The following is a 27,901-nucleotide window of genomic DNA, read 5'->3' as shown; positions in this document are numbered from 1 at the left end:
GAAATTTGATAATGGATCTATGCTATTCAAATATTACAGCAAAGCATGCTAAACTATAAAACAAAGTTATATACTCCAAAAAATACTAAGACCAAGTTGACTACTGCATTTTATATTCTCCTCTCATGGGCTGGACAATAGTCTTTAATATAAAGTACATTCATGCCATAGAGGTTATAGAATCCCATAGTTGGCCAACTGAACAAAATTTACCCCATAAAGAAGAATAAAAACATTGCGAAATAGGAAGCATAGTTTGTGAAATGCCTTTATTTTGGTGATTTATTTTATTAACAAAACATAACATTTTGGTAAATTTGAAAGCCAGCAGTTACATTGTAAGTAATACTGATATTTAATTTTGACCAATGCCACTCAAAATAAATGAAACATAAGATCTTTGCCTAGTCCACTTAAAAAATAAAAATAAACAACTAAAGTTAAAAAATGCAACTATAACAAAATAACGTATTGTCACTTTAGCATTGTAAAGGGGAAAAAATAACATTGATCTTGTTATAATTAGAAGCTCAGCTTTAAATAGGTGATATATTTAGTTACATTTGCTCACAGAAAGTTGAAAATCAAGGTAGCAGTCTTGGTTGTAAAGGTGAAAAGCACAATTTTGATGCATTCCCAGGTCTGGCTTTTACTTTTTCATTGCTTATTTTACAGATAGATAGAAGCACAGACTTCCCTTTAAATGCCCCAGAACTAAAGAAAAAAAACTATTATTGTGTTTGCTCTTCTATTACAAAAATAACAAAAATAAAAGGCCTTTAAGCATTTGGCAAAACAGTAATTGAGATTAGGGGTACACAGAAAATGAACATGGGAACTATGCAAATGAAAACGTGCACCTGTGCTTTAGCATACTACTAAATCGGGATGCATCACTTTCCTATGAAAAGTGAATTCTGCAAGACAAAGCATAGTTATGGTATTAGTACAGTGCAATAATGGTACAGGAGAGGCACTGCACCCCAATTTCTGGTCTCACTAGTAATACCCTTTGGGGCTGCACACCTGATCCATCTGCATAAGTATCCATGCTGTACCCTGCCAGAAAAGCTTTGCACAACGTATTTATTTTAGAAACAGTGATACTTCCCATTTAGCATTTTATATTTCTTGGTACTGTAAATTCATTAAATTTTTTGAAGTAAAAAGCTCTGTTTTCTTAATAATTGCTTAATATACAGACAATTATATGAATTAAACAAGAGTGAGATATTTTTCATGTATGTAGGCAATACAAAAAAATATAAAAATTAAAGACAGGGGTACACAGTAGAATCACAGATTTGTTTTCATTCTGAATATATAATTAAAGACTTCTAAGGTATTGACTCTATAAAGATAAAATAATCCCCAATCAGATAACAAGGTTGTGCTAATGATAGAAAAGAATACAATTTCATATTTCCTGGAAATAAGCTGAAACATTATACACTATTACTAGACCCGGATTTATAATACTGAGTTGTACCATTCACACATGAACTGAATACTGAAGCACAACTTTAAAATAAGTATGACTGAACAATACAAAAATTATAGACAGTCAGAACAAACACATTCATTAATTTCAGAAGTGTCAGTAACACAACCATTCAGAGCAGTTTCGGTTGTGTTCATCATCATTCACTTTTTTTCTCCTAATATACTTTTTCAACTTATATTACTATACCACAAGATGGACCACATCATCAATTGTTGCACAACTATTCTGGATTACATTTACATTTACCGTACCATACCATACCATACCATACGGAATTAACAGCTTGATATCATGTTCTTTGTCCATAATTAAGTCACTGGAGACCTTTCTCTACAAGCAGATTGACAAATAAAATCCAATCAAAACATCTATTTTTCTGGTTAAACTCATTTGATCGATGCGTGTGTGATTTGGAAACTTCACAAATAATACACAACATGATATACTGTAGGTGACTTTTTTATATTTTCACAATTACATTAAAATTTACAATAGTTTGCACAGATGTAGTTTGGCTGTTTTGTTTTCCTACATCTGAAACAACATTCAGACTTTAGACGGGAGACTGGGAAATCCCATTGCCAGCAATGGGCATTGTAATAGCATGACTACTGTATTTGCTTCACGTTACATACTGTAGGCAATAAATGCTTATACAACTACACATCGAATCAAGGAAAACCTTCATATTAATTTAAATTCTGGTTAAAACAGACAAAAAATAATTCTGAATACAATAAAACCCTTGTAATCATCATCGGACAGTTATGGAATTGCAGATGGAGCACATTTCTTCTAGACAAACTTCACAATCAAGCTTAACTTTCAGTGACATACAATTCAGTAGGTGGGGTCAGTGCAGTGCAAGGGTCATATCTCTCAACTTGGGGGTTCTCGATGATGCCATTTGTCCATGTGGAATGTGCACTATCTGTACTACACAGTGTAGTAAAGGTGGCATTACTCACAGCAACAAATCAGATGTCCACTTTCTTTATGTAAACTGTACTTTCAAAAAAGACAGAATCCAATTGGTTGCTAAGGACAACACCAACTTTTTTTTACAATTACCTGTGGTTTCATATATGTCCTCCAATATTTTTCAATGTACAGTACCAAAGTGATGCAGTATGTGCAGCTCTGGTAAAAAGTACTTTGTATATTTTGGACGGGTGCTTACCCAGCAGCCCACACCACAAGGAGTTCTGGGAAACCAAAGTCTGACTGTTTAATATTTCTCATTCTTGGTAATGTCATGACTTCCTAAGTTCTCCTACATAAATCTTAATGTTCTGAAATATATCAGTGGTTTGCTACTTTTTAAACTGTGTTTTATATGCTATATATACTATACATTCATAAGTGAGCCATTTATTGCACTATTTACAGTGTAACAAAGCACTCCCAAGTAATGGGCTACTCTTGTAATAGGAACATTATAACCCATTGCCTGCACTTGAAAGCACTCAACGATATGTATACATTTTCCTATATTCAATTGTCATTTTCAGCAATAGGAATCTACATTCATTTGTTTTAGAAATTAAATTCTAATACAATGTTTTTGATCTGACTATTTGTCTAGAGCCCAGGACAGGGTTCATTCAAAAATATGTAACACGCAAAACAGATAGTACAGACAGATGTAGTTACTCTTACACATACCACATTTGTATCTCTAGTATATTTCACAATTTGTTATTAAAGTTTAATCGCCTATGGATGGCGACTTTCACTGTACAGTCTAAGTTATTGTAATTTAACACTGCAACTTGCCCCATTTGATCATGCAACCGTCACAGATTGGCGTAAGTGTTTCATAAGGCATATCGGAACAAGTTAAAAATGATCTCTTATCCTTGAAAATGATCCCACGGAGGAGTTCCTGAATGCCTTAATCCTCTTTAAAGTTCATAATAAACCTGTTGGGTAATATATATTTGTTTTTTTTATTTTTGGCTTAAGGTGGTGCCGCAGTAGTCATAGACTGATGTTATCCTCCAGAGATGGGAAAGGAGTACACTGCACTCAGGATGCTGTAAAGAGGCCGACATTCAGAATTCCAGGTAAACCAGGACAAAAGTTGGTAGCAGTATACCAAGAATACTGGGAAGTATTCCTGCTGTATCACCTGCAATGAAAATGAAGGGAAATTATTTATTCTGAACAGTTTTTGTACTGAAGGAGAATGAATCCTGGCAAATTATTTGGTACATGGCCTCACATTTTTTATAAGCAGCCACATCGTAAATTATAAAAGTGTCTAACACACATTACAGTAATGGGGCTTAACGCTGTAATGATTGCAGCACTTAATGCATGGTATAGTAATAATAATGTAGCACATAAAGGGCAGGCAGTTAGTCAGTGCACAGTTCACTAGCAAGGGGAAATCTGACTATGGGTGACATGATAGGATCAGTGTTTATGCCTGCGCAGAGCTCTTCCCTCAGGAGGCAAACTGTGGCAGTCTAGCTGCTGTGGGACTGCACATGCCTTGCCATAGTTTTAACATGCCCTAACATCAACGCTACTTTGACGGTGCTTAGTGCAGCGGTAGTGGAAATTAATGGGATCCGGTCCCTAGGTCGACAGCAACTAGGTCGACAATGTTTAGGTCGACCACTATTGGTCGACAGGGTGTCAAGGTTGACAGGGTCTCTAGGTCAACATGTTATAGGTCAACAGGTCAAAAGGTCAACATGAGTTTTTCACTTTTGTTTCCTTTTTTTGAACTATTTCATACTTAACGATCCACGCGGACTACGATTGGAGGCACATTGAAAACGTGAGGGGACACGGTGCACTAATTGCAGTTCCCGGTCACTGTACGGAGAAAACGACACCAAAAAAACAATAAAAACTCGAGTCGACCTTTTGACCTGTTGACCTAGACCATGTCGACCTGGAGACCCTGTCGACCTAGCATCCCTGTCAACTTAGTTACTGTCAACTAATAGGGGTCGACCCAAACATGGTATAGTCACTGTCGACCCTATGAACCACATCCAAAATTAATATGTGGTGCAGCACATAAGGGGTACGCAGTTAGTCAGTGACAGTGATTTTATTTACAGTATGTGATATTAGGGAAATCTGACTGTATGGTGAGATGATAGGATCAGTGTTTGTGCCTGCACACAGCTCTTCCCTCAGTGGGACACAATCTTGTGCATTTATCCATCATGACTGCTCACATTACTATTTTATCCATATCAACATTATGGGATATATTTAATTGAGGTCGGATCCATTCCGACATACATTTGTCGGAATGGATCCGACAAGGGCTATTCAATGCCCATCTCAATTCGACTTTAAAAAAGTCAAATTGAGATGAGGGACCGGAGAGGGGGGAGACCAGCGCGGAGATGGGGGACAGCCACGGGCAGACGGGGGACAGCAGCGCTGCAGGAGGATGTGGCACAGCTGCCAGGCCTCACGGCAGCGTCCACCTGGCTCCAGCAAACGGAACCTCACTTGCTGGAGCTGGGTGGACGCTGCCGTGAGCGGCGGCTGTTCCACATCCTCCTGCAGCGCTGTGCTGTAGCGCTGCAGTCTCCCGTCTGCCCGCGGCTCTCCTCCGTCTGCCTGCGGCTCTCCCCCCTCTCCTCCCCTCAGGTCCCTCATCTCAGTCCGACTTTTTTTTAAGTCGGACTGAGATGGTCAGAAACGGGGCCAAAACCTGTCGGATTTGGCCCCGTTTCCCTCAGAAGCACGTGGATCGGCAGCTATACCACTGATTCACGTAATATTCGACAAGTCGAATTCCCCGACTTGTCAAATAAAAAAAGCTGAGGACTGAACAGGTCGGAACCCCTTCCGACCTGAAAAAGTCAAAAACTGACGTCTTTTCGACAAGACGGCAGTTTTCAATCTTAATTGAATATACCTCTACATTTTCATTGTTGACATTTTAACTGTTGACCATATTACCCTGTTGATCTCATGTCCATGTCACCATTTTGGTCGTCGACATTACGATAGTAGACCTTATTATTGTCTGGATTGTCACTGTCGACATTTTGACTACATCCTCTGTGCGCCTGATTCTGAGTCGCATGTAAATGTGGCCACGGAAACCACCAATTTACTACCGTATGCTAACATCTATCAGACTATGCCCATAATCTGACAGAACAAAATGTAAGTTGCTCATATCAATTAGAAAATACAATTCAAGTGTGTTAAAGGAGGGGGTAGTCTAAGCTATCAACACATACTCACACTTTACCTTCTCACATTGTGCTGCCCTGGGCTAGCTGGCCTTTGATGGTTTGTGGGTTCTGCACCCCAGGCCCAGACCTAGAGTTAGGGACCATCAGCATCAGAGGAGCCTTGTTGGGACCTGTTGGCTTATCATATATTTGCAAATGTATGTAACTAAGACCTCTGGATTGCTATTATACATATAGTCTTTCATGTCTTGGTACAGGTACATCTTGGTGGACTGGGGGAAACCGGGGGTTAATCCCCAATGTATTTCTATGCCCATAATCTGTCTGTATACTGTACATGTAGTAGGCCATAACGCGCACTATTATTCTGTCCACAGCCATCATCATTAGTATTGGGAATTACAGATGCGTCCTCATGCATTCCGTCGACGCCTGTCGACAGTGATCCCCCAGGTCTCGTGCAACTCTGCCGATGTCACACACAGATATACTGTGCCAATGTTGCACACAGATATACAAGTGTCATATATTAAATGAAACAGCACAGTCTCCTTGTGCATTCTAGCATCACTGAATTGCGCCTAAGATGCATTGACGCCTAAAAGGACGCTCACTGTTAGCAGCGTCTTGTAAGACCTGTGACACCTGTGACTCACACCTCCTGTGTGGGGTCCTGAGGACTGAGTTTGAGAACGTGTGCTCTAGAATGGTCCCTGGAGGACAGTTAAGTCACCTTTGATAAAGCTGCCAGGAGCAGCGAAACGCGTCAGGCCCTGAACCGGGAAACTATACTTGGAAGGCTACGCTGGGATATTAAAAGGATGACATGCTCAAATCTTTGTCGCCAGCTCTGCAAACTGGTGGGAACTCCGTACAATTTGCGCTAGATGCCCAATAGCCCTGGACCACCGATAAAAGGACCAAACTCAATCAGCTTACCACCGGTAACAAATCTTATTGCTGAACTAAAACCCATCGTGGGTAAGAGCACGTTCACCCAAGCCTGCCAAAATTAACCTCCAAGTATCATTTGCACATTGCCTAAACAATATTTGTATTTGGACTTTTTAAAACCCCATCAGCATGACTATTACATTTTAATAAAATCTGTATATGTATTGTGAATTCTTGTTTTTAAACTTGATAACAATCTGTAGCGCTGTGTACTCTATCCTTTCTATATGTTTTGGGGGAAGTAACTACTCCCATTTCCTCACAGATGCTTTATTGAAACATCTTATCGGTAGCGCTGATATTTTATATACTTGGTATATAATTTCTCGGCACATTTGGACTTGAATCTGAGTCAGAATTAAGCCCTTTATTATCAACCTTTATCAACAATGTTTTTGTTTTGCTGTCAGTCTACATCAGGGATGGGGAACCTTCAGCCCTCCAGCTGTTGTTGCGCTACACATACCAGCATGCCTTGCTACAGTTTTGCTATTTGGCCATGCTAAAACTGTTACAGGGCATGCTGGAATTTGTAGTTCAACAACAGCTGGAGGGCCAAAGGTTCTCCATCCCTGGTCTACATGCTCATCATGCTCTATAAACAAAAACAGAAATGAAGACACTTACTAGAAAGTTTGATGAAAGCAACGGCTCCATCTCCTCCTTTACTGACGGCTCTAACTTCAACAATGTACTCTCCTTCCTTTGGGGCCGGCAGTTCTATAGAATGCTTTGCAGTTGACAACACCCTGCCATTGTGTTCTCCATTTGGTCTGTACAGAACCTTGTGGATAGACAAGTTTTGTTAAACGCATATTGTACACAGTCATGTGGGTTTGTAATAATATTATTTATGGTGACAGATCTAAATTTTTGTACTTTATGGTTGACTTTATTCTTAATTAAATAGGTTTGACTGCCAATTCAGGACCAATAAACAACTCCCACAATAATTCATATATTACAATATATATATAATTATCATAGATAGACATTAAGAAAAGTTGTAATTACCATGGGCAGAACTAGGATTATATGATAAATCCAATGTTTTTTTATCTTTCCAAAAATGTAGCCCCCTTATACTCGTGAATGCATTTGTTACAGTATTTTTAACTGCGACGTACATTTAAATATCTGTGTCCATCATGCGAATGTAGGCTAAGGAACACAAACAATGATACACTAGTTATATAGATGGGCAGAACGTACTTTGTATCCATCTACTGCAGACTCATTGGATAATGGCGTCACATGTTGCCAAGTGATGATATACTGGGAGCCAGATTTCACAGCACTGATAATTTGAGGTTTCTGACTTGGAGCTGGAGAAAAAAAGGTCTAATATAAATTTGTAAGCACAAAAAATAACTAAGATGATTAGGTTACAGGTCTGAAAAAGGTTGTACTGGTCTGAGAAATAGATGTCTGACTGCTAAGATGTAAATACCTGCTTCATAATAGACATTGTAATCATAGTTGTAACCATACTGTATATGAGATCTGCAAGTTGTAACATCCCAAAATGTTCAGACAAGAATTGATCCCACAAATGAAGAGGAGGCAACTACTCCCACTTTACTATCTGGCACTATGGCCCTTGGCCCTCATTCAGCTTTAACAGCAAAATTCTGCTAAATTGCAAAATCTGCTACTGAAAAAAATCTCATGCTGGGGGCCGCCAAGCACAGGGCAATGCCGCCCAGTATGAGAGGCACCCCCGAGCACAGCTACTGCTTTTAAAAATGCAAACGCAATGCAGGCTGTGCGACTGCTGGGATTACCAGTAGCCCCCTGCAAACGCAGCATGGCTGCGTATGCAGACGCACCGGCACCATGTTTTTCCCTGCAGCGGCCATAAGTGACGTCTAAAATGGTCTGGCCATGCCTGCGTTGTCCGGACCACTCCCCCTAATGCCGCGTCGCCATCAAAACGCTCCCTCCTGACACTCGCCCCTGTCAATGAAGATGCGGTCGCATCCTTCCGGGATGTGATCGCAATCTTAAATTCTGCACACGCACTGTGCGGCTGCAGCGCATGTGCAGACAGCAGCAAAGCTGCCGTCTGCAATTTTCTCTAATTAACAACTGAAGCTGAATGAGGGCCTATATCCTGAGAAATCAATCACTGTTTTAACTAATGTTCTGTCTCTTCATCTTGCTATTCTTCCTACTGCTTCCTTTCCATTATTATTGCTGTTTTCTGAAAATTAAAAATCTGCCTCAAAACTCTTTCTGCAATTACAGTCCCATCTGTCATCTCACATGTCCATGCAAGTTTTTTTTAAGAGACTTGCCCACGCTTGCCTTACACACTTCCTTTCATAAAATCTATTGTATCTTCTTCATGTACTGTAGGTATTCATTCCCAACACACCACAGAAACTTCACTAAGGTGGCCAGTGATTACATCCTTGCTTAATCTACAGGACATGACATTCCCCCTGGACCTCTTTGCTTTATCTATCATTGCATCACAATACTAGTAAGCTCCTTTGGAATTCACTATCACCTCTATGCAGATGATGCTCAAATGTATCTATCCTCTGCGGATCTCTTGACATTTATAGTGCCCCATTATTGGATGTCCGTGTGCCATTTCATCAAGGAAGCTACGTACCAAGCTGACTTCTAAGTTTCTGTTTACAGCACTATAATAAAACTTACCCCTTAAGACTGCTCCCTATAAGCCTGGGCTTTTAAATGAGTTGATGCAAAGTATGATGGTAAATCTATTAGCTCCTATCTACTTGACCTGTACTCAGGGCCGGGCCACCAATTACGCCGACTACGCGGCTGAATAAGGTGTCACAGTTAGGAGGGCGCTGGGTAATCACAGAGACAGACAGCGCCAGTGGACTTTCCAGTGTGGCGCCAGCCGCAGCCAATCACACACCGGTGTCCCCGACCCCTATTCTCATGGTCTATGGGTCCCAACTGAGTCTCCTCCCCAAGCCATGCCTAGTCTCCGCCTCGGATACCAGGATGTGGCAGCGGCAACTGGACTCGGGAGAGGTGGTGACCGGCTATAAGGTGAGTGCTGTGCCCATTGTATCAGAGCCGCCTGTAGCTGCCATGCATATTGCACAGTATGTGTGGCCGGCTTTTCAGACATGGATGGGGGTGACTGAAGGGCGGGGGAGGCCGGTGCTGTAATTGATACCAGCACAGGGTGCCTTTTTACATATACGCTGCTCGGAGCCTGCGCACAGAATTAAAAATTACTCTTGGTTTTGCTATGAAGGAGTACAGCCAGTTATAGATGTGTGAGCACTTAACATTGAATTTATGAATTTGCGATTAATTACGCCCATATAGAAAAGCTGAGTGAAATGCTAAGGCATATCAACTGTTATCTAGCTTGATCTATTGGTGACTTCACAAGTGGAATTAAGAACCTTTCACTTTTGCACAATTAGACAATTGCCATTCCTATGTACATTAGTTACACGTCTTAATGAACAGATTGTTTTTATAAGATTAACCTGTAATATTGTATTATTTACAATATAGACTATATTTACATATTGATTATGACTGGTTTTAGTCTAGCAGGGTATGCACTGAGGCCAACAGCTACCCATGATGTGCGACCCCAGCCTGAGTGTATGCTTTATAATGACACTGTGCACATTACGCCGTGTATGCAGCCATGTAGAGCGCCAAGTAGATGAAGCTGTCTCCTGCTGCTGCTCATGCTGATAGTCGAAAATTAATCCTGACCTGACGCTGCCCACCCGCCTCCCAGTGCTACGAGGTGAGGGAAGAGAGGTGCTGTGCTATGAGTGGAGAGAGGTGCTATGAGATGAGGGAAGAGAGGTGCTGTGCTATGAGTGGAGAGAGGTGCTATGAGGTGAGGGAAGAGAGGAGCTGTGCTATGAGTGGAGAGAGGTGCTATGAGGTGAGGGAAGAGAGGTGCTGTGCTATGAGTGGAAAGAGGTGCTATGAGGTGAGGGAAGAGAGCTACTCTGCTGTGAGGTGAGAGAAGAGAGCTACTCTGCTGTGAGGTGAGGGGAGAGAGGTTCTATGAGGTGAGGGAAGAGAATTACTCTGCTGTGAGGTGAGGGGAGAGAGGAGCTACGAGGTGAGGGAAGAGAGTTACTCTGCTGTGAGGTGAGGTCAGAGAGGTTCTACGAGGTGAGGGAAGAGAGTTACTCTGCTGTGAGGTGAGGGGTGAGAGGAGCTACGAGTTGAGGGAAGAGAGGTGCTGTGCTATGAGGGGAGAGAGGTGCTATGAGGTGAGGGAAGAGAGCTACTCTGCTGTGAGGTGAGGTCAGAGAGGTTCTACGAGGTGAGGGAAGAGAGTTACTCTGCTGTGAGGTGAGGGGTGAGAGGAGCTACGAGTTGAGGGAAGAGAGGTGCTGTGCTATGAGGGGAGAGAGGTGCTATGAGGTGAGGGAAGAGAGCTACTCTGCTGTGAGGTGAGGGTAGAGAGGTGCTGCGAGGTGAGAGAAAAGAGCTACTCTGCTGTGAGGAGAGGGAAGAGAGGTGCTACGCTATGTGGTGAGGGGAGAGAACTACTGTGCTATGAGAAATTATTCTTTTACAGTATAAGTATATTCAGTTTGTGCTTATGTTGGCATTGTGTTTTTAATATGTGTCTGCAACCTTTGTTTTGTGAAGAAAGTAAACAGTTGCACTCGTAGTAATTTTTGTTATGTCCGTGATATGTTTATCATTCCTTGTCTTATTATCTCTATTGGGCCCAATCATCAAATTATCAGATCTGTTATTTGGTCCTCACTCTCTATGGCCTAATAGTGAAGATCAGACTGTATTTGGCCAAATCTGCAAGATGTAGACATTTGAATTGTGGGTACTATTGTGTGGCCACGCCCCTTCATTGTGAGACCACACACCCTTTTTGCTGTCCCTTTATAAAGTTTATCCCATCAAGGGGCGCCAAAATCTATATTCGCTTACCAAAAAAATTATACTCGGGCCGGCCCTGCCTGTACTGTACATTGTATAGTGTGCAATGTGATGTGAGTGTCTGTATGGGTTGATGGTAAAATTACATTATAAAATGTGTACCATTAGAGCTTGATAGTGTGGCAGTGTGATGTACATATCTATGTTGTTATTGATTTCACACAAATGTTAATGTTTTCATACAATGCATCTGTACAATTAAACAATATGCTCAAATGAGCATGACAAACAAATATGTAATGGATATGCACAGCAGTTTTGCAGTACTGTAAGTGGTTAAAAGGCTTAAACATACACATAGGGCCTGGTGGAAACAGTTATCTGCTATTATGCACAAAATACAGCTGCAATTAACACTCATTAAACAAGCAGCAATAAGAATTCACAAACAGCAAGTTATTAACAGTTTGCTAGTGAGGAGTATCTTCACCAACAAAGTCATGCAATATTTGCGTCTTCCCCTTACCACCTGCAAATACTACAGGCTTCTTATTCCACGTGCATGTTTGTGTTTATCTGCATGTGTTTGCCACTGTCTGTACATAACCTTACTGTACTCGTGTAGCAGGGTGGCCGAGAGGGATCACAGCACTGGAGCTGAGGATTAGTACACAGAGCTGGAAGGTAAGGCACAAGAAAAAGGAGACTCCAGAGCTAGCCAAAAGATCAGTCTGTCTGGACTGGATGCTTGAACAAGTCCCCGCTGTTAGGCCCAGAGACAAATGCTCTGACCAACGGATAGAGGTGACCATTGTTGCTCTTGTAGTGACTACAAAAAAAAAAAGGTGGGCGGGGAAATGTAGTGGGGTGCAGGATATATAGAGGGATCCCAGTGCTGTGGCCGAGGATCAGCAGCCAGCACTGCAATATAAGGTGCTGCAACTATTTAAATGTGGTGCGGGCACCAGTTCATTGCTGTCTCAAACAGCAGCCAAGCAGAGTTATCAGCATCATGGCTCCGCCTTCTCATTCCAGCTTATATTAGGCAACACGAGTGGTCCACAAAGAGTCCAGCGGTGATGAAGTAGGGAGCTCCCAAATAACTTTATGACGAAGAGAAGCCAAAGAATGGAGAAAACCTGGCAGGATAAGACAGAAGATGCTGGAAAACAGAAGCAGAGATAAGATGCCAGAAAGAAAGAGGGAGATGCTCGGTCAAGTCTGAAAACATCCTGGCTGCAAGGGCACTCTTGCAAAAGAGCTTATGTTCAAGTGAAGTCCTGTGGGAGTCAAGTAGCTGGTGAAAAGATAGGAGAGGAGCGGCACTAACTCCTACAGTGAAGGGTCAGATCAGGAGGTCTCCCCCTCTGCCTGCTGAGGTTGGCTAGAGCAGGTATTGCCTCAGTTCTTAATTATACCCTAGACCACAAGGGTGTTCCGCCTTAATTACTGGGCACTAGGCCCTATATAGAGATTGCCATCAGTTAGCTGGGACCCAGGCTGGTGGCACAAGGTTCCATTTAAAGCATCAAGGGTCTTGCTAGCACAGTATATGCCCACTTCTTCCCTAATGTCTGTGTTTTGTGTATTGTTTGTACACCTGCCTGTTGTGTTGATTGTGCTATTTACTGTACCTTATGAATTATTAGCAGTAGCTAGAATGTCTGCGTACTACTAAGTAGATAGGACAGTATTCACACCTAGTCTGTGAGTTTGTAGTGTGTTTACAGAGTCAGTTGTTATTGTTGTAGGGCCAGGTGCTCTGTTGTGTAGTTAGGCTAGGTGACACACTATATCCGGGTAGCTATGGTTGTTGTGTCAGTCGGGAAGGCCTGCTTGTGCTTTTTTCCAGATGCAGTTGACATAAATCAAAGAGAACAGTGTGAGCACGGTGCACAGTCTCTGTGTCGTTCGTGTGTTTGTTATTGTGGGCCTGAACTGTCTGACAGACAGACTAAGGGAATACCATGTAGGTCTTCAAATTTCCAGGTGGGTGCTACTGACAACCATCACCTCAGCGTGCGAGTGTACATAGGTGATTGCTGGGCATCTAAGGCGCTAACAATGACAATGACAATAACTAGACTACATTTTAAGTTCAGAGACTTTCCTGTTCTCCATGTCATACCACTGTGTGATTTCTTTGTCCTCAACTCTTTCTCTTCCCTAGAGAGAGTTGTCTGACCTGCGTTCCAGGACCGTCTGCTAAATAAGAGCAGCCTGAAAGTGTGTGGAGCAGGGTAAGTGCATGACTGCACCGCACCACACTAGCCTACACCTCACACACTCAGCCTAATAAAGAACACCCCTCAGCCACATATTAGGCACAAGTGGCAGTAACACACAAATCTGCATGTGCACATATGTGTGCAATTAATTGTTTGGCAACATGATATGGTTTCATACTTAATATACGTATATGATTTAAAGATATTTCAATGAACCAATGAAAAATTTGTATAGATTTATGGCCTTACGTGCTTTGCTGGTGTGGAAATTAAAGCTATGGCTTCTAGGCCCATCCCCTGCGCTGTTGTATGCACAAACATCTGAGTGGTAGATAGTATTTGGCAACAATCCTTCAATCTTGACTACAGTATCTAAACTTTCCAGCTGTAGTCTGTGCGCTGCAGTCTGTTTGTCTTGACTGCGCCAGTAACGGATCTGTAAACAAAAATGATTGTACATGGTTTGAATATCATGCTCTTATCAAAAACAATCATGTGAATTTACTGTACAAAACATGTATGTTCCTAATGACATCTCTTTCTCCATATATTATTATGTTCTAGAATAATCCTTTAAATTGCACAATCTCAACCAATGTCTTCCTATTGCTTCTTCCCACTAGCTGTCCACCAGCTGAACAATGGGGGTAGTTCAAAGTTGATCGCAGCAGGATTTTTTTTTAGCAGTTGGGTAAAACCATGTGCACTGCAGGGGAGGCAGCTATAACATGTGCAGAGAGAGTTAGATTTGGGTGTGGTATGCTCAATCTGCAATCTAATTTGCAGTGTAAAAATAAAGCAGCCAGTATTTACCCTGCACAGAAACAAAATAACCCACCCAAATCTAACTCTTTCTGCACATGGTTTTGCCAAACTGCTAACAAAATTCCTGCTGCGATCAACTCAGAATTACCCCCAATATCTAAAAAGTCTAACATGTATTATATGTCTAATATGTCGAGTCTATCGTACAGTTGCAATGTGCAGTATGAAATGTCTTAGTATGTCAGGCATTGAAGTACATACTTGGTATTTATGGAAGTATTATTTACAGTTCAAAGTTTTGGGCCATAAGATTACAGCTAATGTATTTGTCAGCGTGTTGTAACGTATTTTATAAAGCCATACATATAATTAATTGTGGACTAGTGAACAGCGTCAGACAAGTAATATAAAATGACACATGGCCACAGTACTGTACCTATCGCATGACATACATGTTCATGTGTTGCTTATTTGTAAATGATCCAATTAGAAATCTCACCTGGTATCCTAGAATAGTTTGTCCAATCACTGGCTGCCATGATATAGTTACTTCAGTAGACGTTGGTATTCCTAAAACTTTCATCCCTGTAGGGGATTCTGTGGGAGCTGGGAAGAGGGCACAGTAATACAGTATGTGGAAAATTCTTATATGTCCTGTACATTTATTTGTTTTATTAAAATGTAGAAATAAATGAATTGTTTAAATGTCAATCAGTCAGAGGCGGTCGCAGGGCGGGGTGTGTGTGCATGTGCAATGCTCCGTTTCCAGGTAGGAGACGCAGCAGTGCAGGGGCGGTGCAGCGCGAACGGGGGGAGGAGGCGGCCGAAGAGGGGCATGTCAGGGGAGTGATCACAGAGGCTGCATGACTTCACATGCGGCCGCCGCGATCAGGAAGATGGCGGCAGGTCTCCTGCGGGCGCAGCTAAGGAGGCTTCCTTAGTTTCGGCTAACAAGCAGAAATTGCGATCACATCACAATTTCTGCTTGTTCAATAGGGGAGGCTCTGGTCAGCATGCTGGGCGGCCTTGGCCAGCGATGGACGGCCCCCAGCATGCGATCCAAAGGATAGCAAATTCTACTAATTAGCAGAATTTGCTATCCTTACTAAATTAGGTCCAGTATTAGGAGTTACACTATATCAGAATATAGTGGCTGTGTGTTTTGTGTTTCTTAACTTCTATCTACTGTATGTTATATGTAGTTTCTATGTGTCATCCTTTAAGTAAATGTTTCAAGTAGCTTGTTCATTTCTAACATCTCATCTTAAAAAAGAACCCACAGTATTTTGTTTGAGTTGCAGAAAAGCTGGGACAGAAATGTTTCTTACCTTCATCTGCTGAATAAATGATAGCCGTGCTGCTGAACGGACCATCTCCTACTTTATTGAAGGCTTTTACTTTTACTTGAAACTGGGTAGCGGGAGTAATAGTGTCATCCTTATGTACATATCGACCACTTTCGGGGTTGGTAACTGTTACTTTCCTCCATTCGTTTTCAGTAAAAGGTTTAAAGGCAACGATATAGCCAAAATTGTCACCATAATGATATTCCCGTGCTAAGGGCTGTAGAAAAAAAGAAATATGTACTCCCAAATCAATTATACAATATCTTGCAGATACTTTAATATGTATTATTCATTATCCTGCTGCTTTATGCTTTAAATACAATTAAACCCTGGTTTTGAGTTTCTGTTGTGTTAGGAATAAATGGCCATCCAGATTGTAAAGAAGTAAGAACAGCTATCTATAGAAGTTACTTGTCAACTACATGATAACAGTCAGCCAAAAAGTTGGGTATGTGTTGGAATACAATTCACACTTAGTTTACTCTAACTTCAAGCAGTTTTGGTTTTGGGAGGAGCTCCAATGTGTGGCTGATTATTTCCTCTGCGTCTGTGTGGGTCGGGAGAAGAGGGTTCTTTTTATTTTTACGAACTTGATCGTCCTATGGAAATTCAAGGCTTCTCTGATATAGTGTGAACAGTCCAGTCAAGCATAGCTTAGTGCTGTTTGTAATGAGTGCAGATGTTTGGGTGACTTTTTGGAGAAGAGGGACATTCACTTTTTATTACGTAACGCTACAAATCATCAGAACATTTTGTCTAAATTACTCAACAACAGTCTCCATGCATGTTTCCACAACCTGTCATTCAGCCTTTCCACCTCTCCAGGAATAGAGATATTTAAATATCATGATATGGACAGTGACTTATCTATTATCCATACTCTGCACCAGCCAATTTGCCACAGTGACTGCCCATGACACAGCCCCCCCCCACCCCCCCCTTCTATATTTCTTTGGCAGCGTCATGATTCAGTGGATATATTCAGAAAGATAGCTCTGCACAGGAGAAGCAATGAGAGTCATTGCTGTCCATCTTTTAAATATATCACAAGAAAGATGGTGCCACTGGCTATGAGGGGGTCTGCTGTGCAGTGGAGGGAAGCACTGCCCACAGGCCCCACAGTCCTGAAAATGCCCTTGGATATGGATATATACACCTACACAGTGGTAAACCAAACAATGAATACACCAGATAAACATCACCCAATAGTATTACAATGTATATGCATTTATATTTTGTACTGTGCATATTGTGAACAGCAAGCAAACAAATAAATCTGCATAGGCAATATTATTATTATTATTATTATTATTATTATTATTATTATTATTATGTATCTATACTTACCACCCATGTTACTGTTAGCTCCCGATTGCTTCCACCTCCTCCTCCAACATCAGCAGGAGCAACATTGGGAGCTGTAACAGAATCACATACTTTCATGTTCAATGCAAACAATTGTTACATATAAGGAATAAACACATAAAGGTGCTGCATATGATCACCAGTGTTCAAATGTAACCACTTAACTGGCTAAGACATTGGACTTTAAAATTTATGTAAAACTTATTTAACACAATTTTAGTAACACATCTACAGCTGAGTGCATAGTCTGAGATCATGCTCTTTGCAGAAACATCTTGTCTCTTTATGTACAGTATTTTCTTGCCCCGTTCATCTCTCTGCGAGCAGCAAACAACACATTTTCTTGCTAGATTAAAATATAGGAATACATACCTTTTACCGGCAGCCGTGATCCCGGCTGTCATGATCCCGACAGCGAGTTCCCGGCCAACAATATGCCGGCAGCGGTGCGAGTGCTAGTGTGTGTGTGTGTTTGTAGTTTATGAACACCCCTTTTTATAATACAGCAGTATCCATATAGTCAATGCACATAAATTCAACATCTTATGCAGTACTGGGTGAATGGGTATGCCCAGCTGGGTCACCCCTTATCAGGCTCGGACTGGCACACAGGGGTACACGGGAAACCACCGTTAGTCCCCACTGCCTGGGGGGCCCTCCTCCTCTAGAGATCAGGTTCTAGACTGTGCACTTGAATTATATATTATACATATGTTACCTTATACCGCACAGGATTATGATGTATTCTCTACAGTATATTGCTGTCATTAATCTGGCACATTACCATGCATGCACTAGCATTAATTACTATATAAATTATCAAGGAGTCCAGACCAGGTACTCTATAATGGTTAGCCAAACCTCTGTGGTGACTGGCCACACCCCCTTTGTAGGCTGGCCACACCTCTAATCATGGGCCCCTACCATTGCATACCCCCGGTGGGCCCTTCATGCTCCAGTCTGACACAGCCCCTTGTTATCCATATGCCCATTACCCTGCTCTCAGCACAGTTACTTAGAAATTCTCTTAATGAATTGTCATCACATGCTGTACACAAAACTTACCAGCCCCCTCTGTTCTAATTCTTGATGATGGTATGCTTGGTTCACCGATTCCTAATGTATTGGTTGCTATAACACGGAATTCATACTCCATCCATGGAATTAAATCTACTACTCTTGCTGACTCCATATTTCCTTCAATATTGGGAATTTCTAAATAAAGAATGTAACATTACTACCTGGTTTAAACATACAATTACATGTACAGTATGGGAGCTATTAATCAGGAACCAATTATAGAACTCAGACAGCAGAAAAAACATTTGCTGATACTTTATGATAATGTGATACATACAGACATAATCACCAAGGGGCAGATGTAGAGTTGCACGTACACTTGCTTTCTCACTGTGATTACTTTGAGCACACAAGTAAAGGCAATGCACTGCAATCATATCTACACTTAGACTGAAGCACAGTAAATTGACTGTAACTGGACAATTTGAGTGAGGGTGTGCCAATGGAATGATGACTTAGCAAAACTAGGGGGAGATGCATCAAAGCTTCTAAAGAGTGGTAAGTGGAGAAGTTGCCCATAGATAGCATTTACCAAGTACATTCTATAAAATGAAGGTGAGTGGTTGCTATGGGCAACTCCACTTTTGAGAGGTGCACACATTGAGGCAGAACATCCCTCTCAACTGAATCTGCTCTTAATACTGTTAAGTGTGACTGCAGCCTGTTTAACCATGTCTTACTGTGTACATGTACCCCATTAATAGTGCTTCAAAACTGTATAGTGCTTCAGTGACTTATTAGAATCATCACATTCTCTATATCAAATAAATTAAGGTCTTCAACATCCTATTAATGTGTGATGCACTACTAGAACGATTTTACACACTCAAAATCAAGCTATTCCTCTCTTAAAATCAAATCACATTTACTAAATACAGGGTAATTATACCGTAACAAACTTCCTCTGGGGAAAGGCCAGCAGCAAAAGGCATCCAATATAATTCTGAGGAAATGTGACACTGAGGCTTGGGTGAAACAGATGGTTACACATACAGTACCTGTCTTCACATCCTTCCACTCCTCTGACAATGGATTTCTAGCTTGAATAATATATTTAGAAATTGGCTGGTGATTGTCTGTCCCACTACTCCAAATGAGTTGTACAGATGTATCTCTCACTTCCTCTGTCCTGACACCTCCTGGAGGACCGGGTGGACCTTAGAAATAAATATGATTTTGAAGTAAAAATATCATAATATGAAGTAGGCATAGCATAGTACTGAAGAAATCTAGTAAAACATGTTTCCACAATCAAACTATCTAGAGTACAATCTAATGTAATCTCATTAATGAAAGGATGCACAATTCTCTTTATCAGAGACCATAAAAGCAGTAACGACAACTGTTCATTAACAATTTGTTCCAGAAACAACACTGTGTGAGCTCATTTTGGGGGTCACATTTACAGTGAGTTGGTAGAGGAATCAAACAGTGTAAAGTTGTCTATTTTTATAAACCATACATAATATAATGTATGAGAATATCTGTCCACTTAAGGCAGTAATGTCCCAGTGTAATGTACAGATATGTGATAGGAACAAATGCTTACAGTTAAACATTTAAAATGTGTGCATTATTAATGAATTATCATTTAATTATTTATATAAACAGACATTCAGATTTGCATAATACTTTAAGTTCTTTGTATTAGGAGCTGAAGAGACGTTACTTCTGCTTCATGAGCTGATACTGAACATAACAAGAAGTGTGCAAGCTATAGTATCACATTGGCCATGGAGGCATTACGCTACTCAGCCAGCACATAAGAGGGGGCCCATGTGCAATTCCCACCTCCTCCCTCCACACTGGTGAAAAAGCAGATGATGCTGCCATTGTGTGGGTGGCCGCAAGCTAAGAGAATGCAAGAGGTACAGGGCGTGCGGTGTGGGTCCCCTTTGACTCAGCGTCAAGTATGGATACGTCACTGTCACACAAGGCATAAAGACACCTTGAAAGAAAACACACTGTTTTGCCAATAGATTTGCATCTCTATAAATTACATTATTAGAGGAAATAATGAGTTAGGGTATGAAACTGCTGAATATTCCTTCATATCCTATACAGTACATGAATAAAGAACTGACTGCCGTCAGGCATGCACATGTTGCCAAGGAACCTGCTTATATACCTTTTCACTCTATATCAGTAGTTCTAAACCTTAAGTACCCCCAGTAGCTCATGTTTTGAGGCTATATGGCTGTGGAATCAGGTGGGATAAATACTGATCCAGCAACAGATAAACCTGTGCATGTTGTTGGGACTTGAGGACTGGAGTTGAGAACCATTGCTCTAGATCAGGCATGTCCAAACTGCGGCCCTCCAGCTGTTGAGAAACTTCACATCCCAGCATGCCCTGACACAGCTTTAGCATTCTCTGACAGCAAAACTGTGTCAGGGCATGCTGGGATATGTAGTTTCACAACAGCTGGAAGGCCGCAGTTTGGACATGCCTGCTCTAGATCAAAGGTTCTCAAACTCTGTCCTCAGGACCCCATACAGTGCATGTTTTGCAGGTCTCCTCACAGAATTACAAGTGAAATAATTAGTTCCACCTGTGGACCTTTAAAAATGTGTCAGTGAGTAATTAATTCACCTGTGCACCTGCTGGGTTACCTGCAAAACATGCACTGTGTGGGGTCCTGAGGACCGAGTTTGAGAACCTATGCTCTAGATCACAGGTTCTCAAACTCGGTCCTCAGGAACCCACACGGTGCATGTTTTGCAGGTCTCCTCGCAGAATCAAAAGTGAAATAATTAGCTCCACCTGTGGACCTTTTAAAATGTGTCAGTGAGTAATTAATACACCTGCGCACCTGCTGGGTTACCTGCAAAACATGCACTGTGTGGGGTCCTGAGGACCGAGTTTGAGAACCCCTGCTCTAGATGAACATATCTGGCCCCTTATTAATGCCCCCAGAATGCTGTGTATGCATTCCAGCTTTCTAGTACTTCAATCAAATAAGTGTTTTTATGACTTTACTGAGCCAATTAGTAGCAGAGCATGCAATAGATCGGCCGCAGAATGGTGTTACGAGAAGAAAGTGGGGAGGGAATGGGGCAATGAGGAAAGCAGTGAAAGGAGACAGTTGCATTGATTACTGCAATTGTTCCCAAATACAGACTCTTGCCACTACAATCCATTTGGAATGCAGCTGCAAGGCTGATCTTCCTCACTAAATGTTTGTTTGCTGCTCTGTCAGTCCCTCCACTGGCTGTCTGTATTCTACCATATTCAATATAAAATACTTTTGCTTACACACAAAGCCAATAACCAAACTACACCAATATACAGTACAGAGCATCCGTAAAGTATTTGCAGCACTTCACTTTTTCCACATTTTGTTATGTTACAACCTTACTCCAAAATGGAATAAATGAATTTTTTTCCCCATAAAATTCTACACACAATACCCCATAATGACAATGTGAAAAAAGTTTTTTGGGATGGGAAATATTTTGAGATGAGCGAAAAGATGTACAGTGCATCTGGAAAGTATTCACAGCGCTTCACTTTTTCCACATTTTGTTATGTTAAAGCCTTATTCCAAAATGGAATAAGTTCATTTTTCCCCCTGAAAATTCTACACACAACACCCCATAATGACAACGTGAAAAAAGTTTTTTGGGATGGGAAATATTTTGAGATGAGCGAAAAGATGTACAGTGCATACGTAAAGTATTCACAGCGCTTCACTTTTTCCACATTTTGTTATGTTACAGCCTTATTCCACAATGGAATAAATTAATTTTTTCCCTCAAAATTCTACACACAATGGGGATAATTCTGAGTTGATCGCAGCAGGAATTTTGTTAGCAGATGGGCAAAACTATGTGCACTGCAGGGGAGGCAGATATAACATGTGCAGAGAGAGTTAGATTTGGGTGGGTTATTTTGTTTCTGTGCAGGAAAAATACTGGCTGCTTTATTTTACACTGCAAATTAGATTGCAGATTGAACACACCACACCCAAATCTAACTCTCTCTGCACATGTTAAATCTGCCTCCCCTGCAGTGCACATTGGTTTGCCCAACAGCTAACAAAATTCCTGCTGCGATCAACTTGGAATTACCCCCAATATCCCATAATGACAACAAGAATAAAAGTTTTTTTGATATTTTTGAAAATGTATTAAAAATAAAAAACTAAGAAAACACATAAGTATTCACAGCTTTTGCCATGAAGCTCAAAATTTAGCTCAGGTGTATCCTGTTTCCACTGTCATCCTAGAGATGTTCCTACAGCTTAATTGGAGTCAACCTGTGGTAAATTCAGTTGATTGGACATGATTTGGAAAGTCACACACCTGTCTATATAAGGTCCCACACTTGACAGTGCATGTCTGAGCACAAACCAACCATTAAGTCAAAGGAATTGTCTGTAGACCTCCGAAACAGAATTGTTTAGAGGCACAAATCTGGGTAAGGTACAGAAAAATATTTGCTGCTTTGAAGGTCTCAATGAGCACAGTGGACTCCATCATCCATAAATGGAAGCAGTTCTGAACCACCAGGACTCTTCCTAGAGCTGGCCGGCCATCTAAACTGAATGATCGGGGGAGTAGGGCCCTAGTCTGGGAGTTGACCAAGAACCCGATGCTCACTCTGTCAGAGCTACAGCATTCCTCTGTGGGGAGAAGAGAACCTTCCAGAAGGACAACCATCTCTGCAGCAATCCACCAATCAGGCCTGTATGGTAGAGTGGCCAGATGGAAGCCACTCCTTAGTAACACATGGCAGCCCGCCTAGAGTTTGCCAAAATGCAGCTCTCAGACCATGAGAAACAAAATTCTTTGGTCTGATAAGACAAAGATTGAACTCTTTGGCGTGAATGCCAGGTGTCATGTTTGGAAGAAACTAGGCACCGCTCATCACCAGGCCAATACCATCCCTAGAGTGAAGCATGGTGGTAGCAACATCATGCTGTGGGGATGTTTTTCATCGGCAGGAACTGGGAGACTAGTCAGGATAGAAGGAAAGATGAATGCAGCAATGTACAGAGACATACTGGATGAAAACCTGCTCCAGAGTGCTCTTGACCTCAGACTGTGGCGGCGGTTCATCTTTCAGCAGGACAACGACCCTAAGCACAAGCCAAGATATCATACTAGTGGCTTCAGGACAACTCTGTGAATGTCCTTGAATGGCCCAGCCAGAGCCCTGACTTGATTGAACATCTCTCGAGAGATCTGAATATGGCTGTGAACTGACGCTTCCCATCCAACCTGATGGAGCTTGAGAGGTGCTGCAAAGAGGAATGGGCAAAACTGCTAAAAGATAGGTGTGCCAAGCTTGCGGCATCATATTCAAAAAGACTTGAGGCTGTAATTGCTGCCAAAGGTGCATCAACAAAGTATTGAGTAAAGACTGTGAATACTTATATACATGTGGTTTCTTAGTTTTTTATTTTTAATAAATTTGCATAAATCCCCAAAACTTTTTCACGTTATTATTATGGGGTATTGTGTGTAGAATTTTCAGGGGAAAACATGAATTTATTCCATTTTGGAATAAGGCTGTAGCATAACAAAATGTGGAAAAAGTGAAGCGCTGTGAATACTTTCCGGATGCACTGTACATCTTTTCGCTCATCTCAAAATATTTCCCATCCCGATCTCTCCCCTCAGCTCAAGATCTACGTCTCTCATACCCACTAATTACTCGTTCCCATTCACAACTGCAGGTTTTTGTTGGGAACTCACTTTGTGGAAAGCCCTCCCATGCACAATAACACTCTCTTCTAGTCTCCAAACCTTCAAATATTCCATGTAAATTCACCTCTTAAGGGAAAGCTTATCAAATTCCAGAACTGCCCACATAACCTTCATAACCATCCTATTCAATTATATCCCCTCTATAAAGCCCACATACAACCTCACATATTTTCTCTTCCTTCACTTTTACATCCTCCTGGCCACTGAACAACAATGCTGAGTGACCACATCATACAGCCCACCAAGAATCTTTGCAATCTGGCTGGACCATTATGCAAAAGGTAGCACCAATGCTTATTTCCCTATAGATTGTAGGCTTGCAAGATGGACTTCCTACCTCTATGTTTTGTTCTATTACTGTTGTTTCCAATTGTAAGATCAACAAAATATGTTGCTCTATATAATAAACTGATAATAAAGGTAGAAGGGTGAGAATGAAAGTGACTGACACGGGGATATCCAGAGAAAGAAGCGCTAATTTCAGTATTATCATTTTTCTGCAACACTGAGATACACATAAACATCGCTTCATAAGAGACCATAAGTACATTCCATTTAATTTTCCACTGTACAGTACCTGAAACACATACAGATAATGGCTACAACACATGCCTATAAAAATTCTTACCTCTGACAACCAGATCAGCAGATGCAGAGGAGTTGTCCACAATGGTTTGAGCGGTACAAATGTATCTCCCAGCGTGCTTCAGTTGGACATTTCTAATGATGAGCTCACTACCAATATCATTCTGTTAGAAAAGATGTCATACTGTAAATATTCAGAATGAATACAAGGTACAGATTTTTTTTTAATATTTAAGATTAGTGTTCTACTTAACGATCTCTCCAGTATTACTGCATATATCAAACATGTTAGCACAAATCAAATATTAATAAACTTTTATTTTAGGTTATATTCAAATATTAAACAAATAGTGCCATATTATTACCAGGTTCAAACATCAAGAGACAATATCTATAAGCTAAATAGAAATACATGGCTTGTGTTCTATCTGACTATAAATACATTATTACACTATAATAGGATGAGTAAGCCTTCTGTGATTTGGTGATTAGATTAGTGGAGTATATTACCTGTTAATTGTCTTTATTTTGTCTCCTAATGTTTCTGTGCTATGTTATGAAAGGTGCCATATGCCTTCCTGGCATTTATCAAATCTATCAACAACTTGCGGCTGACCTTTTCATTTCATAAATATAGTTCTAGCCATGACATATCGACTGTCTGTGATAAATCCGGTAAGAAAATGCAAAAAGTATGGCTATTTCTACTTATAGTAGGCAAAAAAAAAAAAGGAATTCTGTGGGTTTTTTTAAATTGATCATTTGGTGATACCACAAGAAGAATTGTATTTCAATGTGGGTCATTTCAAGCACTGAGTGGTAATGATAAATATCTCCCCCCTCCACACTGTCATTGAATCAGAGAGCTGGTCAGTGCATTCTAAATAAAACTGCATTTATATAATATAACAATATATTGTATAATACATTACATACAGGAGTAAAGGTTATGTTTGGATGGAGCTCTCCTTATAGGATGCTTAGATCAATTAAATACGAGAGGATAAATAAATGTATTACTATACATTTTGTATTTAAATCTGTGTTTAGTTTATCTCAAAGAGGGTTATTTTTTTTATATATATATATATATATATATATATATAATATATATTTTTTATATATATATATGATATATTTATATATACAGTATATATATATAAAGAAAATAAGATTTTACTCATCTGTAAATCTATTTCTCGTAGTCCGTAGTGGATGCTGGGACTCCGTAAGGACCATGGGGAATAGCGGCTCCGCAGGAGACTGGGCACAACTAAAGAAAGCTTTAGGACTACCTGGTGTGCACTGGCTCCTCCCACTATGACCCTCCTCCAGACCTCAGTTAGGATACTGTGCCCGGAAGAGCTGACACAATAAGGAAGGATTTTGAATCCCGAGTAAGACTCATACCAGCCACACCAATCACACCGTATAACTCGTGATACTATACCCAGTTAACAGTATGAAATATAACTGAGCCTCTCAATAGATGGCTCAACAATAACCCTTTAGTTAGGCAATAACTATGTACAAGTATTGCAGACAATCCGCACTTGGGATGGGCGCCCAGCATCCACTACGGACTACGAGAAATAGATTTACCGGTGAGTAAAATCTTATTTTCTCTGACGTCCTAAGTGGATGCTGGGACTCCGTATGGACCATGGGGATTATACCAAAGCTCCCAAACGGGCGGGAGAGTGCGGATGACTCTGCAGCACCGAATGAGCAAACTCTAGGTCCTCATCAGCCAGGGTATCAAACTTGTAGACTCTTGCAAAAGTGTTTGAACCCGACCAAGCTCGGCAAATTTGTAAAGCCGAGACCCCTCGGGCAGCCGCCCAAGAAGAGCCCACTTTCCTCGTGGAATGGGCTTTTACTGATTTAGGATGCGTCAGTCCAGCCGCAGAATGTGCAAGTTGAATCGTGCTACAGATCCAGCGAGCAATAGTCTGCTTAGAAGCAGGAGCACCCAGCCTGTTGGGTGCATACAGGATAAATAGCGAGTCAGTTTTCCTGACTCCAGCCGTCCTGGAAACATATATTTTTCAGGGCCCAGTAACTTGGAATCCTCCAAGTCCCAAGTAGCCGCAGGCACCACAATAGGTTGGTTCACATGAAAAACTGATACCACCTTAGGAAGGAATTGGGAACGAGTCCTCAATTCCGCCCTATCCATATAAAAAAATTAGATAAGGGCTTTTGCATGAGAAAGCCGCCTGGCCGACGCCAAGGCCAACAGCATGACCACTTTCCACGTGAGGTATTTTAGCTCCACGGATTTAAGTGGCTCAACCCAATGCGACTTCAGGAAATCCAACACCACGTTGAGATCCCACGGTGCCACTGGAGGCACAAACGGGGCTGACTATGCAGCACTCCCTTAACAAAAGTCTGAACTTCAGGCAGTGAAGTCAGTTCTATTTTGGAAGAAAATCGATAGAGCCGAAATCTGGACCTTAATGGAACCCAATTTTAGGCCCATAGTCACCCCTGACTGTAGGAAGTGCAGAAATCGACCTAGCTGAAATTCCTCCGTTGGGGCCTTCCTGGCCTCACAGCACGCAACATATTTCCGCCATATGCGGTGATAATGGTTTGCGTTCACTTCTTTCCTAGCTTTAATTAGCGTAGGAATAACTTCCTCGGAATACCCTTTTCCTTCAGGATCCGGCGTTCAACCGCCATGCCGTCAAACGCAGCCGCGGTACGTCTTGGAACAGACAGGCCCCCTGCTGCAGCAGGTCCTGTCTGAGCGGCAGAGGCCATGGGTCCTCTGAGATCATTTCTTGGAGTTCTGGGTACCAAGCTCTTCTTGGCCAATCCGGAACAATGAGTATAGTTCTTACTCCTCTCTTTTTTATTATTCTCATTACCCTGGGTATGAGAGGCAGAGAAGGGAACACATACACCGACTGGTACATCCACAGTGTTACCAGAGAGTCCACAGCTATCGCTTGAGGGTCCCTTGACCTGGCGCAATATCTTTTTAGCTTTTTGTTGAGGCGGGACGCCATCATGTCCACCTGTGGCCTTTCCCAACGGTGTACAATCATTTGGAAGACTTCTGGATAAAGTCCCCACTCTCCCGGGTGGAGGTCGTGTCTGCTGAGAAAGTCTGCATCCCAGTTATCCACTCCGGGAATGAACACTGCTGACAGTGCTAACACATGATTTTCCGCCCATCGGAGAATCCTTGTGGCTTCTGCCATCGCCATCCTGCTTCTTGTGCCGCCCTGTCGGTTTACATGAGCGACCGCCGTGATGTTGTCTGACTGGATCAGCACCGGCCGGTGTTGAAGCAGGGGTCTA

General features: G+C 41.5%; 1 protein-coding gene across 3 annotated transcripts in view; it reads right to left on the bottom strand.

The window, feature by feature from the left end:
• Window positions 1-250: 250 nt before the first annotated feature.
• The window catches only part of CNTN1 (contactin 1), a 337,119-nt gene continuing 309,468 nt past the window's right edge, over window positions 251-27,901 (bottom strand). For all 3 annotated transcript variants that reach the window (XM_063927312.1, XM_063927314.1, XM_063927313.1), the window contains 10 exons: window positions 24,633-24,753; window positions 19,291-19,449; window positions 18,278-18,427; window positions 17,195-17,265; window positions 15,830-16,064; window positions 15,001-15,107; window positions 13,986-14,172; window positions 7,849-7,961; window positions 7,264-7,420; window positions 251-3,635 (listed from right to left, as the gene is read on the bottom strand). In XM_063927312.1, coding sequence (XP_063783382.1) covers window positions 3,559-3,635; window positions 7,264-7,420; window positions 7,849-7,961; window positions 13,986-14,172; window positions 15,001-15,107; window positions 15,830-16,064; window positions 17,195-17,265; window positions 18,278-18,427; window positions 19,291-19,449; window positions 24,633-24,753 — 1,377 coding nt within the window. In that variant the 3' untranslated portion in view covers window positions 251-3,558. The remainder of the gene's footprint in view (window positions 3,636-7,263; window positions 7,421-7,848; window positions 7,962-13,985; window positions 14,173-15,000; window positions 15,108-15,829; window positions 16,065-17,194; window positions 17,266-18,277; window positions 18,428-19,290; window positions 19,450-24,632; window positions 24,754-27,901) is intronic.

The sequence above is a fragment of the Pseudophryne corroboree genome, chromosome 6 (assembly GCF_028390025.1).
Source record: "Pseudophryne corroboree isolate aPseCor3 chromosome 6, aPseCor3.hap2, whole genome shotgun sequence".
Lineage (NCBI taxonomy): Eukaryota > Metazoa > Chordata > Amphibia > Anura > Myobatrachidae > Pseudophryne > Pseudophryne corroboree.
Note: the sequence above shows the minus strand (reverse complement) of the source record. Positions and strands in the feature narration are given on the sequence as shown.